Source organism: Herpailurus yagouaroundi, unplaced genomic scaffold (genome assembly GCF_014898765.1).
Source record: "Herpailurus yagouaroundi ecotype Mexico unplaced genomic scaffold, PumYag 162, whole genome shotgun sequence".
Lineage (NCBI taxonomy): Eukaryota > Metazoa > Chordata > Mammalia > Carnivora > Felidae > Herpailurus > Herpailurus yagouaroundi.
In genome coordinates, this window is record NW_024412403.1 from 40,264,616 (window position 1) to 40,284,226 (window position 19,611).

Below are 19,611 nucleotides of genomic sequence, written 5' to 3' on the forward strand. Positions count from 1 at the left end.
CACACACACACACACACACACACACACACACACACACACACACACACTTTCTGTAATAACACTTGGGCACTGAGATCAATACACAGACATATTTGAAGCCAGTGTTTCTATTTAGATGGGGATAACAGGGCCATTAGATTCATTAGGTTTTCTCAACTGAGAAGCCCTATTAGTAAGAATGTATACTGGGATAAGAGGTCATCGATGTGATGTTGTGTCAAATAGAGTACAAATATTTCCTATCAATTGTTTGCCTAAAAGCTGCAAAACACCTAAAGAGGACTTTCCTAACTCCATCAGGACACACACTCAAAGTATGACCATTATTCCATTATTAGCTGACACTCTATCCTTGTCTAAAGATTTACTGTGGAAATATATTCTGCAACCAAACATAACTCAGTTTTAAATTCCTTCGTAGCACTATACCACTTGTGTAGCACTGTAAAAACTTCATGCCATAAATTAGACCCGTTAATTTAGTACAGCTGGCTAGTGCTCCTGCATAAACTATCACTGCTATGGCCATCAACATTGTCAATAGTGTTGAGTAGCTACTTTGTCCAAGACACTGTGTTTTTGCCAGAAATTCAAAGAATATTTCTGGGTAAAAACCCAAGGTTGGTTTTCTATATGCCAAATGAGTGGAAACTTACTTAAGGAAGAGAGAAAAGGCATCATTGTTTAGCACCTTGCATAAAGCCGTGTGTCACAAATCATTCATATGCATTATCATAGAATCCTTACAATAACCCAAGGAAACATATATCAATAAACACATACTGTAATTTAAATTGAGTTCAGAGCAATGTTAACTAATTAATCCAAGATCATGTTGCCATCAGACATTGTAAGGCCCACACTAGAACCCCAAAACAAGGAGAATCCAATGACCGCATTATCCAAACCTGTGTTACTTTGGCAATTAACACAAAATTACTGGTAACTCTCTTCACTAAACATGGGAATCTCAATTTATTACACCTCTCTTAACAATATTATTTTCTAAATCTTTATTTATATTTTTGTGGATCTCCTTTAAATCACATCCAAGTTATTTCCGTTTATTAAAAATCGACTAATTCACAACTAAACAACTATGGAAAAGTTGTACCACAAATGGAAAGTAAAAAAATACACTTGAAATCACAGAAGCTTGCAGAGACAAGATTTTAGCAATCATTTCATTCATCCCCCTTATTTTACACACAAGGAAACTATAACCAAAAATGTCATACTCAATGCTAATAAATTCTACATTGACAACTTTTTTATTTTCTAATCTGGGATAAATGGTATGAACTTGATTCATCTAATTCAGTCATAATCATTCAATTTATATTTATTCTTTATTTTCCAGGTAGAAATGCATTATGTTGAGGGAAAATGAGGTGAGAAAACTAGATACGATATACCTAGTCTTAGTGGGAGAGGAAGAGATGGAAATTAAAGTATCGGCTGCATTTGCCTGCACTACCCTGATACACTAAACTGACACACAAAGCCCTAAAAATTCTAGTCTCTGCCTGTCACTCTGCTTCTCATTCCACTCATGGCAGCACTATTGCTTCTCATCGGACACTCTAAGCTCAGTCCTTCCATAGGGCTTTTGTACCGGCTGTTCCCGCTGCTTCAAATAACTTCCCCATAGATATTCACATGATGAAGACCACTCTTATCACATGTAATGGTCTCAGAGACAGCATCTATTGTCACCCTAAGTAAATCCACACCTAGCATTTCATTCTATACTTCGTACCTTTCTCTTTCACTAAAAAGCTCCATGAACACAGAGGCTTAGGCTCTCCTGTTCACTGATATATTTCCACTACATAGCAGTACCTTTAACATTTGCTGTGTATGTCAAGGAATGAAACAGGAGGTAGGTTTGAAGACCAAATATAAAATAATCCCAAGAAAATTGTAATAGTAGTTGCTGAAACATTACCATTCTCTATCCTTTCTATATGGAAATTTGAAATCAGTCCAAAGATTTCTATTTAGTCACATGGATAAAGGGAAAACACTGGATTATTATAGAGTTTTTGCATATATACTATACCTCACTTAAAACTATCCTGGTTTTAATACTTACTAATCACTCACATCTAACTATAATTTGGGACTCTTGTTTCTATATTCCAGATTAAATGATTCCTAGGCTGTGTATACCACTACGTTTAAAAAAAAAAAGAAAAGAAAAGAAAAAAAAGTAGGCATTGTATTTAATACTCTCCAATGACAGATTATCCTGACATGATTTATTATTGAGATACAGACTATTTATGAAAGTCAGCCAATTTACTGAAGTTTTCCTGTTTTTACCTTCCACACATATTAAAAGTATTTACCACATGCTACCAAACAGGATATTGGTTGATTCCACAAACATCTTAGGCCTCCAAGAAGGACTCAGTTCTCAATTTTGTGGGAAATCTGTAACATTTACTAATCAAATAAAGCAATTATGCTTCCCGAATCATTTCTATCGAGGTCTACCATTTATTGAATGTGCATTCCACCTTCCTCTCTACAGTCACTACGATCTTAGTGTTCTTCATATGTACTAAAAGGGAGAAAGGAGGAAGGAAGGAAGGCAAGCCGGCAAATAGGTCAGGCCTGGCAATTTCATCCAGCACAACCTCCCCTACAGTGGAGCAGAACCATTCCTCTGATGCTGACAGGAAATGACCATGTAGCACCTGCCCTCTTCCCTGCCCTCTACCACAGGTGGCCAGCCTTCCCTCACCATAGGATCACTTGGGGCACTTGTTAAGATGTGATTCCCAGAGTCTCCCTCTGAAGACTCTGATTTAATAGGTCTGAGTTAGGGGCCTGCAATCTTTGTTTTTAACAGCACTAGATTAAGGATTTTCAAACTTGAGCCTGTATTAGAATCACCAGGAGGGCTGGCTAAAACACAGTTTGTTCTGATTCAGTAGGTCTGAGATTCTCGGGTGCGGCCTGAAAATCCTGCATTTCTAACAAGCTCCCATGTGATGCTCATGTTCCTGGTACAGGAAACCACACTTTGAGAATGATTTTACTAGAGGCTTCTTATAACCAGGTGAGTTCAAAAGAAACATCCATAACGCATTTCTCTACAACTAGCATTAAATGATGCGTAATTTTCCCCTAATCTTGTCATTGCCCAATTAGATGCCATCCAATGATCTTCTGTGAGCCAGTAATCAGTTCAAACACACCTTTGTGACCTCTACAGAGAAGGAAATAGAGAAGAGGATGCCCCATGTACTGCTTTACCTTGACCAAGGCAAGAACAACAGCCTAAACCATGCAGACACAGTCAATAATGTCTGGGCTGTAAACTGAAAGAGTTCATACCACAACAAAGCAGGACAGAGAAAACTATCAAGAAAACACTGAAGGCTTTTAAAGTTTGTACTCCTGGGTCAGACTCAGATTTCTGCTATGTCACCACGTAGCACCTAGTGGAATGAGCAAGAGCTAATTTCTAAAAGCTGATCTAGGCACGCCTATTATTTAGAGATCCAAATTGGGCCACTGGGGCTTAAGGAATGGTGCTTCACAGCTCCGTCCTGCCACTATAAACTCAGGCTGGTTGCATCACTACTTTCCATGAGGAATTTAAGGGGTGTGACTGCATCCTTTCCGACCCTGCATTCCACATGTGACAAAACTGATCCAGCTGTTTGTCTGAAAGAAATTCCTTGCTGTCCTTAAAAATTAAAAAGCAAGTGGATATCCGTCCTCCAGGGGCAAGTCTCCAGCTGGAACCTGGTACAGGCAGTTGCAAAACAGAGACAGTGCCCTGGAGAGCATCTGCTTTTGAATTCTTACCTCGCCATAGTGGGGTTAGCCCCATCTTGCTTTTTGAAATGGCAGATTCTGGATGGAGGGTGCTGGCTTGGCCCAAAGCTCTTGAGAAGTGTTCATCCACTACTGACCCAATGTCTCCCTGGAAATAAGTGAAAAGGACACAGCGAGAGTTAAGGTACTCCATCTCGGCAGGCTGGTCTTTCTCCTCCTCCTCCTCCTCCTCCTCCTCATCCTCCTCCTCCTCTTGTTTGCTGGGAAGGGTGACTTCCAGAGAGTCCTGCATCTTGCTGTATACCGCTAACTTCTTCTGGGATGGAATAAACAAAACACGGTATCAAAGACAGTTTGTAAAAAAGCATTAACTACTTAACTTTTCACTTAAAAAAATCTAAATATTAACACATGTTTGCAAACTGATTCTTCGTCTGTTTTCCTCCATTCTTTCCCCTCCCCAAACCAGTCTTCTCCTTCCCACCCTGAAAGAAAGGTCACTTATTATCAGACAGTACATTTTCACAGTGTAAAAGACAGGTTTGGTTTTTTGGTTTTGTTTTATGTTTTTGTTTTTTGGTAATCTAAATATATCAAAAGGAGAATGACTTTTAAAAAGTGACAGATTCCTTCCAGTTTCTGATCCATTTTTTTTTTTATTTTAAAGTTTTAAATGTACATCAACATTATAGTTTGGGACAGGGAGGAATGGGGGCTAAGAGGGGGTGCCTGTGGGAGGAGTGGGGAAGAAAAGAACTTTCCATAAATGAAATAAACTAAAATAAAAACAGGAATGTAGCATCTTATGAAAGGATTTGGCAGATGTGCCAAACTCATTTCTCAAAAATCAAACTAAAATGACAACATAAGTCTGTGTGAAGATCCATTTTTCATGGAACATATTTTGCAGATGTCCCACTTGCCACCATTATCATGGAGGGGGGAAAAAAGATAATATTATGGCTTACTGAAAATAATACAATATGCTACCAATGACTGGGGTGGCTTTCAAATAAAAATGAGAAATTTTTGATGATTTTAAAATATTTTTAAAACATATGATCATAGCTATAATAATAGTTAATACATATTATGCCAGGCACTCTTATAAAACTTTGAATTTATTACATCACTTAATTTTTATAATTCTGTACCATGGTTACTACCACTATCCATATTTTAAAGATGAAGGAACAAAGGCACAGAGAATTGAGGTAACTTGCTAAAGGTCACAGAGCATGAGAATGGTAGAGCCTGAATGCACAATAAAAACACGCAGGTATATTTATGCATGTTGTAGAAAGGCAGGGGAGGCGTATTTGGTGTGGGGGGGGGAAATCACCAACATGATATGTTATTGTTTTCCGGTTAGTAAGTTTTGTATTTGTTAGTCCTGCTTTTCAATATTTCCAAATATGTTTTCCACTGAAAACATATTTGTATTTGTTAGTCCTGCTTTTCAATATTCCAAATATGTTTTCCACTGAGCACATATTATTTTTATAAGCAGCAACTTCATTGTGAATCATATATAAGAAAACACTGCTAAAGATTATAAAATTTATTATAAAATTTATTACCCTAATCATTGTATACCTCTAAAATCTGATTCTTTGTTATACCATTTTTATTTCAGAAAAAAATATATATGCTGGACAATAAATGTGAGTAGAAAAAAAAATCATTCTAGAGTACTCAGTAAGCACACAGTTTTGCAAATGTTATCATAACACATAACCTAGACTCATGTTTCTAATGTAATTACTAGCTTCAAAAACCTATAGCACCAAATTATAAATGCATCATTCAATAAATTGAACCCTTTCCCCGAGCAATGAATATGCTGTTCTTGTGTGAAGTGGGCCCTGAAATGTATATTATGAGCTGTTGGTTATTATTTAGGAGCTGTTATTTATAAATATATGTATTACTTTTTATTTAAAATCTGTGTCAATAGGGTTATCGCTGGTTGATGAATAAATAATTCATTCCTGTGAGTGAATATGCCTTGCTGATGAATAGGCGATTGTAATGACTGTGTGGTGATATTTCTTCCAATCTGTTTTGCACAGGTTTGAACATGTTTAAACTTAACTTCAATAGTAAAAACACCACAGTAACAAAGGTTATGTATAAAATAAGGGGATTGAACTAAATGGCCTTGAAAGTTACTCCTGACTTTAAATTCCATTATAAAATAAACAAATATTACAATTTATTAGTCAAATCACAGTGCTATGTCTCTGTGTGCATGTGTATTTATCTGAAGTTATACCATTAAAGCATACACAGACCCTCTCTGCTGAGTACTCCGGCATATTAAGAAGCACTGTTTTTATAAAGGAAAGGAGTTTAAAACTCATCTAGAGAGTGACTTCACTGTCCACTGGTGTTCATTATTATCTATGGAACTGGTTTTTTATTCCTGCCAATGTCCAGTTCAGCATCAGTGTGTGAGAGTAAGATTTTTCATCTAATTGTTTCATTTGTTTAAATTTACATTTATTCTTTAAGTGAAAGAGCCCTGGGCTGGGCTAATGATCCAAAGAAAGGCAGTGTTTTATTCTATCCCAAGGAGCAAATATTTCTTAGAAGAAATAAAATTAATTAGAGCATTATATATATGTAAAAGATTGTCAAGTGCAAATCCTGGTAGAAAGGTAGCATATTATTATAACCAATAATAGCAATAATAAAATGTCTTAATTTATTAATTGATGGCAGTGGAATTTAATCTATAGATATTTAGTTTATTTAAGACTATCCAATTTTCTAAATGTTACATAATTTCATGTTATTCTTTTTTGACCAATTGTTGAATGGTTGTATACAAATGAATTAACTTGAAATTTACATATGAAAAATTTAATATGGAATGGGGAAAATGTGAACAAAATCTGCCACTAGATCAAAATACCTTTCATTAGCTTATTTTCTAAAAATCATTTCTCTGTTTATGGATGCATATATCCCCTATCATTAATATTTCATACACATGTAACACATGGCTGTATTTACACATGTGCATTTATATAAATACACACTTATATATTATTCCTCTTAATAGGCAAACACCTGTGATTTTATAAAAATATATGTAGAGACTCTACTTAAATACAATTTTTTGGAATGAATTTAAAATACACTTTTTGTTTTTCTCTCCCAGCTCTTTAAGACAGGTTTTCTATGAAGTAGAAATAAATTTAAGTAAATAAATTAAAAAAAAAAAAAAAAACACATCAAAAACATAAAATGGAAAGGGGGGCCTATGATCCAGTTCCCAACAGGCAGGACATAAATCACATCTATCATTCTCGCTTTTCAGATAAAGTTGAGTCAACTTTCACAAATATAGTGAACCAACTTAAATATTTACATTTACCACACAAACACTCTCTCTCTCTCTCTCTCTCTCTCTCTCTCTCTCTTTTAGCTTCACCATCAATACCACTAAATATTAAAGAATTCTAAAGTATCCAAATGACCTGAAAATTTCCTAAAATGCTAACACTGAATTTGCATACTTTTTAAATATTTATTGAGGAATGGTATAAACAGGAAAGGCTACATATCACAAATGTATAGTTCATAAACTTCATAAACTGAGCATACCAATGAAACTAACTAGAGATCAAGGACTAGAACATCATCAGGACCCAGGAGGCACTTACTTCCTTCAAGCCACTACCTCCTCAACAGCAACCACTATCCAGACTCCATCAATGTAGATTAGCTATAACTGTCTTTTGTACTTTATATAAATGAAATCATACAGCACGTACCCTTTTGTGTCTGGCCCCTTTCACCCCACATCATGTTCATGAGATTCATGCATATCATTGCACGCAGTTTTAGACGTTCAGCCCTAGCAGATAGGGCTGATTTTAACCAATTTACACATCCAATGCCAGTTTATGAGAGTTCCTGTTGTTCCATATCCCTGTCAACACTTGGTACTGTATATCTTTTTTTTTTTTTTCCCGTTTTGCTCTCCTGATAGATATCCCAATTTTCTTAAACTTTTTTTTCATTGAGGTGAAATTCACACATAAATTAACCTCTTAAATTTTTTTTTAACGTTTATTTTTGAGAGACAGAGACAGAGCACGAGCGGGGGAGAGGCAGAGAGATAGAGGGAGGCACAGATTCTGAAGCAGGCTCCAGGCTCTCAGCTATCAGCACAGAGGCCGATGCAAGGCTTGAACTCACAAACTGTGAGATCATGACCTGAGCTGAAGTCGGATGCTTAACTGACTGAACCACCCAGGCGCCCCTAAAATTAACCTTTTAAAAGTGAATGATTCTGGGGCATTTAGTACATTGAGAATTTTGTGCAGTCACCATCTCTATCTAGTCCAAAACATTTCATCACCCCAAAAGGAAATTCTGTACCTGTTAAGTATTAACTCCACATTCTTTGACTCCTCTCCATCAGTCCATGATAGCCACCAATGTGCATTCTGTCTCTATGAGTTTATCTATTCTGGATATTTCATATAAATGAAATCATTCATATGTGACTTGTTTGCTTCTAGCTTTTTTCTCTTAGCATAATGTTTTTAAGGTTCATTCACATTGTACCAGTACTTCATTCTTTTTATAGCCAAATAATATTTCATTATATGTATACACCACGATCTGTTTATCCTTGTATCCACGGATGGACATTTGAGTCATATCCACCTTCTGGCTATTGCAGATAGTGCTGTTACGAATATGTGTGTACATGTATTTGGTTGCATTCCTCTTTTCAGTTCTTTTAGATAGGTATATATGATAGCTGGGTCATATGATAACATGATGCTTAACTTATTAGGGAACTGCCAAACTTTCCACAGCAGCTGAACCATTTTAGATTCCCACCAGCAATGTACTATGGGTCCAATTTGTCTACTTCTTTGGCAGAAAGATAACACTTGTTATTTTCTGGATTCTTAAAAGAATTATTATTACAGTTATAACCATCCTAGTGGGTATGAAGTGGTACCTCATTGTGGTTTTGATTTACATTTCCCTAATGACTAATGATGTTGAGCAATTTGCATACATTTAAAAAATATGAAGTGTGAACACAAAGAAAACAGGGACAGAATTTAAACAGCAATTGACTCATATGCTGACAATCACACCATCTTAATATTCTTCTCTACAGGCTCTTAAGCCTTAACTACTTTCTGGTATCTGTGCTTTGGTGACTGTAAATCAATTCTTTGCCTATTTTTAACTAAGTAAATTATTCATGTACACTTTTGCCATATTCTGTATTCACTTGGTGTTTGCTCCTTGGAACGAAACTTGCCTGGTGTCACATTCTTTCTTGAGAATAATATATAACATTCAAAACGGTAAGAATAAATCTCAAGTCATCAGAACCTAGATTTCCTGAATCAAGGTCAAAAGGCAATCTAGTTGATATTTTTCTCAAGAGGCACAATCACTTCCTAAAAATATTCAAGTCTCAGAAATGTTGAGGCTTTTCTTCGGAGACCGAAGAATCAGAATCCTTAACTAAATAAAGACGTCATCAAAAGGGACTTCAACACCTACAAGCTGGTTTACTTAGAGCACATTAACTGGCTCATCTCCATTTCAGAGTCATGCCGAATTTCCCCCAGGCGAAATGACCCTCAGGTTACGTGCAACAAGGGCGAAGTGAGCAGCCACAAAGTTAAAACTAACTCACAAAAAGAGGTTAAAGCCACAGTATGAAGGAGTAGGCCCAGGCAATGTAAGCCATACCCAACCACTTTACAGCCTGCCATAAGGCACAGCAGGAACAAACTCTCACAGGAATGTGCAGGGGAAAGGATTTGTCTGACAAGAGAAACTTCCATGTCAGGAGCCAAATACCACTAACTCCCCAAGGCTTAAGCTTACAAAATGCCAAATGATTACTGTGCATATGTGGAAACTTCTTTTCCTAAAAAAACAAAAGTATTTTAATGAATCATTGGATATTTGGAAACAGCTTTTACTTTTTTTTTTTTTTCATTCTTTTTTCTTTTTCTTTTCTTTTTTCAATTTCTACTGGCTCTCTTCTCCAAAGGCAATGCTTCTTTTATGTTCAAAAACAAGGTTTGAGCCTATAAGAAAGGACCACGAGCCTGGAGTAAATGTTTCAAAATGTTTGCATGTCTGAAAGGGTAAAGTGCCATAAAAGCAGGTAATTGCTCCTTGATCATATTTTTTTCTGAATTCACTTGGCAACAGATTTTTTAAAATATTTCAGAGAGATTTGAAATTCTGGTCCTTAGCCTGTTTGGAAAAGGAGGAGGAATCAGGTTAAGGGAGGGTGGGTTAGGATAAAGAAGCTATGCCACAGACCTTTTATATATATTATTTCGCGCACCTCTCTCAAACATTCACATACAAATATTGTCCAAATAATTATTCCCAATTTACATATGCAGAAACTGATTTGCTTGGCTAGGATCATCTAACTAGTAAATGGCGGAGATAGGATTAGAACCCATTTCTGTCTGACTCCAAAGCATGTGCCAAGACCGTGGACTGAAGGAAAAGGGTCTCTATATACTTATTCTAATCGAATAAGTAAACAGAAGCCCCAGACCAGCAAGGTATCAAATGGCATCACATAACGAAGGAGAGTCAAAGTTACTTGTAGTATTAAAAAAAAAAAAAAAAAAAAAAAACTGAAATGTGGGAGCACCTGGGTGGCTCAGTCAGTTAGGCATCAGACTCTTGATTTCTGCTGAGGTCATGATCTCACAGTTTGTGAGTTCAAGCCCCACGTTGGACTCTATGCTGACGGTGCGGAGCCTGCTTCAGATTCTCTCTCTCCCTCTCTTTCTGCCCCTCCCACACACACATGCACGCATTCTCTCTGTCTCTCTCTGTCTCTCTCAAAATAAATAAATAAACTTAAAAAAATAGAAATGTAAACATCTATCAGAGTTTTGGCTACTAAAACATGCAGAAATAAACATTCAAAATATATGTGCATCTAGATAAAACTGAATTCTGTATCTAAGAATGTACTGTCCCCTTGGCAAATCAGATACATAATACAATTGCCTACCATTTTTCTGGAAATCCTATTTTGAAAATGTGAGCAGAGCCTATTTTGTGAGATACAGTCACAACTCAAGATTCTGTGTTTGTTTTGTCTTGTTTTTATTTTTCTTAACAGTAGGGAGGAGCAAACCAAAAATAATATTAACTTGACCAGCTATTTTTGAGCATACTTGCCTCTCAATGATTCTGGTCATTATCAAAAATCAAAACCTTCTCCTCCAAGGATGAAAATTTTCCAGTTTTGAGGATTTTCAAAAAGAAAAAAAATGTACCACATGCTTACAGAGAATTTCAAAATTTGCATTCCCAAAATACTTTAAGCAATGATCACATCTTAGAGGTATGTGTTCTCTCTCAAACTGACTACTTTGAATGAAACAAGTTTTCAGTGTGTGAATTTCTGATATGTTTTTATAAGCCTATTTACTAGACATAGGGTAGGACTTCATTTTTAAAAATGTATCTGTTATTTATCAAATTGTCAATTAACTTCTGCTTCCTCTCAGTAATTGTGCAAAGACATGGAGCCACTAGGTGAAAGTCATAGCCTATCCCTAAACTCAGGCTGCTTATAGTTAGTTGGCAGAGCATGGGAAGGGCAATGGTAAATAAAGAGAACCTCACAGTTTATCCATAAGGCTAATTGTCTAATTTCTCCAAGGAGCTAATATTTTAAAATTTTTAAATAAGAAAAGTAAGAAGGGGGGCGCCTGGGTGGCGCAGTCGGTTAAGCGTCCGACTTCAGCCAGGTCACGATCTCGCGGTCCGTGAGTTCGAGCCCCACGTCAGGCTCTGGGCTGATGGCTCAGAGCCTGGAGCCTGTTTCCGATTCTGTGTCTCCCTCTCTCTCTGCCCCTCCCCCGTTCATGCTCTGTCTCTCTCTGTCCCAAAAATAAATAAACATTGAAAAAAAAATTAAAAAAAAAAAAAAAAGTAAGAAGGTAAGAGGCAAATTACTAATTGTTTTCTTGTGCCAATGAAGTCAAGACGGGAAGAGCACATAATAGAAAGAGAACTGGAATAGGAAGGAGGATTTGACTAAAATCAGTCCATGAATCTAGGTAAGCCACCGAGCCCTCCAGCCCTTAGCTTCCTCTTTTGAAAATGAGGAATTTTGAGACTTGATTATCTCAGAGGTCTTGTCCTATTCTGTATCCTAATAAGCAACATGCTGGAGCTCTAGACAAATTCACACTTAATTTTGTTTCTTACATTGGCCGCCTCTTCTGATTTTTCAGGACACTAGCCAAAAAAACCCTACAGACCATCGAAGACTAACTCATTTCTAGACACGGGTCATCTAGCCCAATTCCTAGGAATTAGTTTTGGTATCTCCTTTATGTAACTTCATAGTAACAAGAAAGGATGCATCCTTCCACATCTCCGCACCGCGCCGCGGGCCCCCCCCCCCCCGACCTCCACCACTCCATCCCGCAAGGACAAGTGTTTTGGCATACCAAAACCATACAGTTTTAAGAGGAAAGGACACCTGTTCACTTTAGGTCATTCTTCCTTTCTGTTCTTTCTTTTTCATCCCCTCTACTAAAGCATAAGACAAGTGAAAAATAGTTCAGCTACCCCAGTTCAAACCACACTTGTAAATTACTGGCATAAATCTGGTGTCCACTGAAATATCTATAAATATGGCATATATGACTCATTTTTAGCAGCAGATGTTTGGATCTAATGGTTCAAGGCATTGTTGGGTCTTCCTAAATGAATAGTTAAAGCAGAAAATCAGCTGCTTAAAGAGGTGCTTTTTGAAAGATTCAGGGCAGAGTTTTGCCCAAAATTATTTCCTTCACTGTCTCTCCCAGAGCTTGAAATTCAAATGTTAGACTGCTTTTGTTTCTTGAATAAAAACATTTCTCTGGAGATAATACCTTAAGTTATTAACTATTACTGGATGAATTAGTTTGGGATTTTTTTTTTTTTTTTTAAGCTAGCTGGAAACAGGGCCTATGGGAATTGGATTCAAGTTCAGTGCCCAGGTTTTAGAATGACAGACAAAAAGTATGATGTACAAGTTTGCTCTCAGATCTGCCCTAAGCATCCTGAGCATAAAATTTACAGTCTTGTTGAACATTCCCTTTGCACAGAAAGATACAAGACAGAAACATATATACTACCCAAAGGGGTCAGCTCAGCATCTTTGCTGTAATAGCCCAAAGAGTGACACTGAGGATAGCAAGGTTTTACCTTGTGAACACCCTCATTTACTTTGGCATGGCTCATGTCCCTGCCATCCCCAGCTTTGTGAGATGGGGGACGTTAAGTGTTAGGTGAAGCAGGACTTCCTTGCATCTATCCAAAATACCCTTTCCTTTCCAAAGAATGTCATCTCATCCTGGCATTTGGTTTCCTGGTGAACATATCTTCACCACACGCGATTTTACGGATTCCAAGCCTTCCTTTACTATCGTTATTGTAATCTCTATTCTGGTTGACTGCCAGAGACAACAGTTAAGTTTGGTTATTTTAAAGTTTAATTTTTTTTCTCTAGCTTTGAATTTTCTGGCGGAAAGTTATTGGGAGCATAAAACCATGGGGCACTTTAAGCTTCTAAGTCTCTGCAGGCAAGTTAATTTGTGTAGGGTGGAATTATAGGGACTGTTCTTTCTCAAATAAGTCCTGTATGAATTCTTATAAATCCACTTAAGTCCTTGCTTACAGTTGCAAGAAAATTGGATCCTCCACCTTAAATAAGTTGGCTGTGTATTGAAACTATTTAGGATATAATCGTATTCTTTCCTTTTAATGAATCTAAACTTATGTTGGAATAACAGTAATATATGAGGCACTTAAAGCTGACTGCTAATACCACTTCCTGAAGATTATTTTAAAATAAATAAACGTTCATTTACTAAGTGGATATTCTTCCCCATCAACAAAGGATGCAGAATGGATAGCAAAAGTCATTAGCATAATACAAATGCTTTCAAAAGGACTTTGGAATGCCTAAACTAAAAAAGTACACTACCAAGGACTTGGAAAGAATTTTAAATTCCAAGGCCAAAGAATCTACTGCATATTAATCTTCTTTATCAAAAAGTTGATTTGGAGCAGTAAAGACAAAAATAAGCCTATTGTGCAATGGCAAAAAAAAAAAAAAAAAAAAAAAAAAAGAATGAAAAGAAGAGCCTAGGAGACAGGGATGGCGTGGTGGAAAGATGCTACTTTGGGGAGCAGGGCATCTGGTGGTCTTAATTTTGTCACCAAACAGTTTTGAATTTTTGCTAGGCATTTCAACCCTATTAACATACATTTTCCCATTTGCAAAAGGACGGGTTGAAGTATGGTTTTTCAGGGTGTCTTCTGACAAAAAGAATCTTTGAGGGGTTTTTATGACCTAAGCAAGGTAGCAAAGTCCAGAGAAATAGTTTGAAAAAACAAAACAAAACAAAACAAAACTCCTCATAAACTTATAACTGGACTTCTGCCTCCTAAGAGCATTTAATTCTTTTAAGTGAAAGCATGCATGCAGATTCCCCCAGCTGTCACCCTTGAAGAGGACGGAGTAAATATGCTTGAACTTATATGAAGCTCAAAGTGTAACGGTTAAAAACTCCTACACACAATTAAGAAAATGGCGACGACTTTTTTCTGCTTTCATCACCTCATCTATAAACTACACATTTCTGAAAGCTTTAAGTATCTTTCTAATGTACACATTATAAATAAACGGGGTAGGGGGCAGATTTAGACAGTAACAGACTGTCTACATTTAAGATGCGACATCCACTGGGTATGAAGGGAATCTATGATTTCATATCACTTCCCTCAATTTTTCCTGACACATATTTGGAAACTTTTTTGTCTTAGTTCCTACTGTCACTGTTAGAATACAAGCACATTCCTTTCTGTACATGTTCTGCAGCGTCATCATGCCTTTGGAGTATGTGCTGAGAGACTGAGTCAAGAGTTCCCTTGAGGAGATGTTAAAGAGATGGTGGGCATGAGGACCAGGGAGCTTAGCATCTCTTAGCAATTCCTGGCTGGATAAAGCACACTATGAGATTTACTAACAGCCATGCAATTTCTAGTAATTTATGTCAGGCACTACAAAATTTACTCTGCACACATATTTACAAATTATTTTAATTCATGTAGCCTACTGTATGCCTAACTAACATATCATAGTGCAGCCTGATGTGAATGCAGGCAACTATGTTTTTAAGACATTAACCTATTACCCACCTACAATGCATGACATGCTTGACAAAAAATCTGAACTTAAAATTTCAGGTGCATGTTTGTGCTTTTATGAGAAAAGCAGAGTATACATGCCTGTAGTATGATATCCTGTTACTTCAAAACTAATTTTCAGCTACATGATCATACACTACGAGGAAAAAATATACCTATGTATGAAATCCATCATAATAAACCATTATGATATATTAATTTACAAGGACTTCTGAGCTACACAGTTTTGAGAAAAAATAAATTCAAAGTTACACTATTAGAATCAATTACAGAAGTAATACAAAATTTAAATGCTTTCTCTTCTAACATTTTATAAATGACCATTCAACTTTCTTTATAACTCTATCACTTTTTCGGCTTTCCTTTTTTCTGCTTAACAAATCAATTTTTCAAATGCAGTAGGAGTTGTAGCCCTTATTTTTGTCTCCAAGGCAAGATGCTATTAGGGGTCACTTCCCATGTACGGAGAAAACAATCTTCATGGATAATAATGATAAAACCTTATGGAATGCAAAAACAACGAAAATATGTATTCTCGGATGACTGCAATAGGGCCAAGTCAATATTAGTCCCACTTCACCCACGCACCACATAGTCTAAAAATGCTGTCAGCCTGATAAGAATTTCCTGATTTGCTCTTTTTTCCAATAGAAAATATAGGTCATCAAAATAAACTCCTGACAGTAAAAGAACAGTAGTTAGACTATCAAGTCTCTTCATTTTGCTAGTCAGTTATAGTCAGATAGTTTCTTTACTTAACAACAACAAAAAGTAACCTCGAACAAGTCATTTTAGTAAGAGTGACATGAAAATTTCCAAGCACACCTTTCAACTTAGTTCTTAAAGTCAACTTAGCCTAATTATCTACCTGAATGATAGCCACAGAACCCTAATGTATAATAAAGTTGATACTTAATAATATGTGCGACTAATCAATGTGGACTACTCAGGCAAAAAAGAAAGCTCATTCTTCATTTTGTTGATGGTCTTAGCAAAAGAATGAAATTTGGGGATTCAGTTGTAGTGCTATTGCAAAAGTGAGAGTACTGGAGTTACTTCTTACCAAAAACTGTATTTTATGATGAGTAACTTAGAATTTTTCTGATGCTGAATTTTATTTTCTAGTTCAAGAGTCTCACAATCCTAAGCTCCACCACATATTCATATATTAATGAAATTATTTTCATAATTCTATAAAACAAAACCCTATTCATAACTTCTATAGCTCAAGTTATTTTTTAAGGGGAAAATACATTTTTTGTATGGTTAGTAATTTTGAGTCTGTTGCTTGTCCACATTCCAACTGACAATTGAAAGGTTCTACAGTCTCCAAGATGGAAGAAAGGAGAGGAGGAAATAGGTTGGTTTAGCTTGGACTGAGTGTTTATAAAACACATAAAACATATCCAGCATCTCTGTGCCTCGCTTGCCTAATGTGTACCTAAGTGGTTACCTATGTCTTTTCTATTTAAACCCAAAGAAAAGCAAACAGCATAGCCAAAATGTTTTCAACCCATCACCCTTGACCATAAATTACAAAATGCTTTCCCATCTCCTCTTTATATCTTGCTTTCAATGCTGAAGCTGCTGAATATTAAAAAAAAAAAAAAAAAAAAAAAAAGACAGCAAGAAAGTGGGGCTCCTTCCTCTCTTGCCCTACTTGGCCCTGTTAACCTTATATTGTTTACTAGGTAAATATTGTTTAGCACGTACCCTGTTCCAGAATCAGCTGAATTTTACAGCCCCTAAATTCTAAGCAGAAATTATGATTTCTTTCCAAAGAGTAGCACTACAAGTATAGCAAAGAAACAGACGTAAAGGGAATACAGAAATTAAAATTAAAATATTACCTAACTATATCAATAATAATAAATTAAAGAGCCAAACCCTTAAGACCATAATAAAACATACGGTTCCAAAGAAATTTAAAAAACCCAATCAATAAATTCTGTGGATGGTAATCTCCAAACCATATCTAGTTCCCTGATAAGTGTCTCCACCTCAGAGTGTGTAAATTGTATTTTTTTAAATCTCACCAAATCAACCCCCTCCCAATTCCCAAAGTCTGAGGAATCTACTTTGGTACAAGCTAGTGCCACATACTCACATATGTGTTCTCTGTAGCACTAAGTCTTGACACACACTCTGTTGGTATCCAGAGAGGAATGTCCAGGGGTACCTAGTGCCAAATTCTCCACACCCTATCCTCCCTTCTAAAGGAACTATATCATCTCCCTGGTTCTAGAACCCTTTTTAGCCACAGCATTCTCAGTCACTCTCACCAGCATGGTGAAGATCCAACATCCCGAGATCCAAAGTTACTTCTTGAAGACCGACACACTCCCAGCGGACTGAACTATAACACCTCTGCACTTTGATAGAATTAAAAATGAATGAGGAACTTTGGGATCAATTCCTGCCCTCTAAGTCACAGTCATGAGAAGACAGACTCTACAGAGAAATTCTAGTAACATTTGACAGGCGTTACACGAGATCGATATTCCACCATAAAAGTTCCAGAAAGGTCATTCCATGAGCTCACTGTCCAGGTAGCCTCCCCTATGTCAGTGACACATTTCATCCTCTTAATCCACAAAACCCTGAAACACTCCACCTTTCCAAAGGAAACAAGATATTTGATTTAAAGGAAGTTTACTCACATACTCCTAAGACAGATGCCCTTGGTGAGTTTCAGAAAACTGAGCCCAAAGAGCTAAGGTGCCTATGAGGACCAGCCTCTGAGCTCCGGCGACAACAGCCAATGAAGCCCCCAGCCAGGTAATGAATCCCCACCCGTCCACCAGGCTGCTGTGCTCGTCCCTTCCCGAAGCCTCTCCTCTTCCCTACTAATGGCTTTCGGCTCAAGGGCGCTCCCGCAGGTCCCAGAGCATCCTCCGCGCCACCCGTCCCGGCGGGACGTCGCCCCAGTCCCAGACAGATACTCTCGGTGCCCCTCGCCCCCGCCCCCGCCCCCGGCGGGCTGCCCGGTCGGTGACTCACCTGCTGGCCAGGTTGGGGCGCCGGGTGGTAGTAGGCTGTGGGGCAGGTTGCAGCTGCCACAGGGTTGGGCAGATACTGGGGCGCTCCATACGGCTGGGGGTGATACATCACCTCCGCACAACTCATGGCAGCCGGGGCAGCGGCGGCCCCCGAGCTGCCGCCGCCGATCTACGCGCTCCGGCGACGGGCGCCGCCGCCACCGCCGTAGCTGCCTCCTCTGTCGCTGCTCCAGCTGCTACTGCGGCGAAGGCGGGTCCTGGGCGGCCGCGGGCTCCGCGCTGGGCGCGGGCTCGGGAGGGGTTGGCAATCAGTGGGGGCCCATGCGCGGGCACCTTCATCTTCAGCCCCTCCGAATGTCCCCTTGCCTGCGCTTATACAGCGGCTCCGGGACTCAGCGGCCCGCCGCGCGGCGGGGGCATGACAGCGCCGGGCTCCGGCGAGGACAGCAGCACCCACCGCAGCTCCAGCCGCAGCCTCAGCCCCGGCGGGGTAGGGCAGCCCCGGGGAGCCGGGACTCTGGTTTGCATATACACAATGCACGCCCGGAGCTCGTCCTATCACCGGAGCTCGAGCCTGGGCGAGGACCGGGAGGCGGGGGCAGAGGGAGGGGGCCGCTGGGGAGGAGGGGGAGCACTTCGCCGCTCCAGGCTCTGACGCCGAGCTCCGCAAAGTTCTTCCAACTGGGTCCGCTGCGGGCGGGTCGCCCAGCAGGGGACCCCGGGGAAGGCCGGCTGCGGATTGGAGCTAAGTTTGAAGCCCTCTCCGCCTCCCAGCAGCGGGATGATGGTGGGAGGGGAACGGTATGCGTGAGGCTCCGCGCCCTCAGAGCTCGGGCTTCCCACCCTGTCTCTGTTACCTGGCTGTCAGGGCGGGGTCTTCCCACCCCCGGGGGAGCATTTAGGGGGAGCAGCAACACGGGGCCAGAGCTAAACGAAGGCCAAGTGTGCAAAGAGGTAAAACAGAACAGGCGCAAAATAAACTGGCATTAGCCCCTCCATTAAATCTAACAGTAAGTGAAAGTTAACTTTATTGCCAAATGCACACATGCCAAGAATGCAACACAGTTTTCTACAAGTGATCTCCGCTTTAAGTTTACACCTTCATGGTATGACATTCTTGTGGGACGTCAACCTTTTGTGGCTTTTCCTGCCTGGTTTCCATAGAGCAATAGGCAATAACAACCAATTAAACCCATTCAGCTATGACAGGTTTATCTACTTGCAAGTAGCTTATAATCCTCTCCAAAATGAAAAAGAAAAAAAAAATCTGTAGGAAAATGATTGTATTTTGATATAGCCAAGTAAAGTGGAAAATAATTATAATTATTTACAAATCGGTAAACTTTTTGACCTTTACCAAGCATATCTCTCCCTTTAAATATAGGTATCCTCTTTTATGACACAGAACAGTTTCTTTGTTTTCCCAGAGACTACCCTTTCTCTGAGAAAAAAATTGATGTGGACGTCAAATGCACTGATGTTGTTATGGACTGAATCGTGTCCCCCCAAAATTCAATGAAGTCTAACGCTCATTGTGACTATGTTTGGAGACAGGGCCTATCAGGAGGTAATTAAGATT

General features: G+C 38.7%; 1 protein-coding gene across 4 annotated transcripts in view; it reads right to left on the bottom strand.

The window, feature by feature from the left end:
• The window catches only part of VGLL3 (vestigial like family member 3), a 49,426-nt gene extending 31,237 nt beyond the window's left edge, over positions 1 to 18,189 (bottom strand). The window contains exons 1-2 of one of the 4 annotated variants that reach the window (XM_040484226.1): positions 18,034 to 18,189; positions 3,823 to 3,940 (exon numbers count right to left, since the gene is read on the bottom strand). In XM_040484226.1, coding sequence (XP_040340160.1) covers positions 3,823 to 3,940; positions 18,034 to 18,159 — 244 coding nt within the window. In that variant the 5' untranslated portion in view covers positions 18,160 to 18,189. Of the gene's footprint in view, positions 1 to 3,822; positions 4,109 to 17,693; positions 17,899 to 18,033 lie in introns of those variants that run through there. The other 3 variants (XM_040484224.1, XM_040484223.1, XM_040484225.1) reach the window with 3 other exon arrangements.
• Positions 18,190 to 19,611: the final 1,422 nt, after the last annotated feature.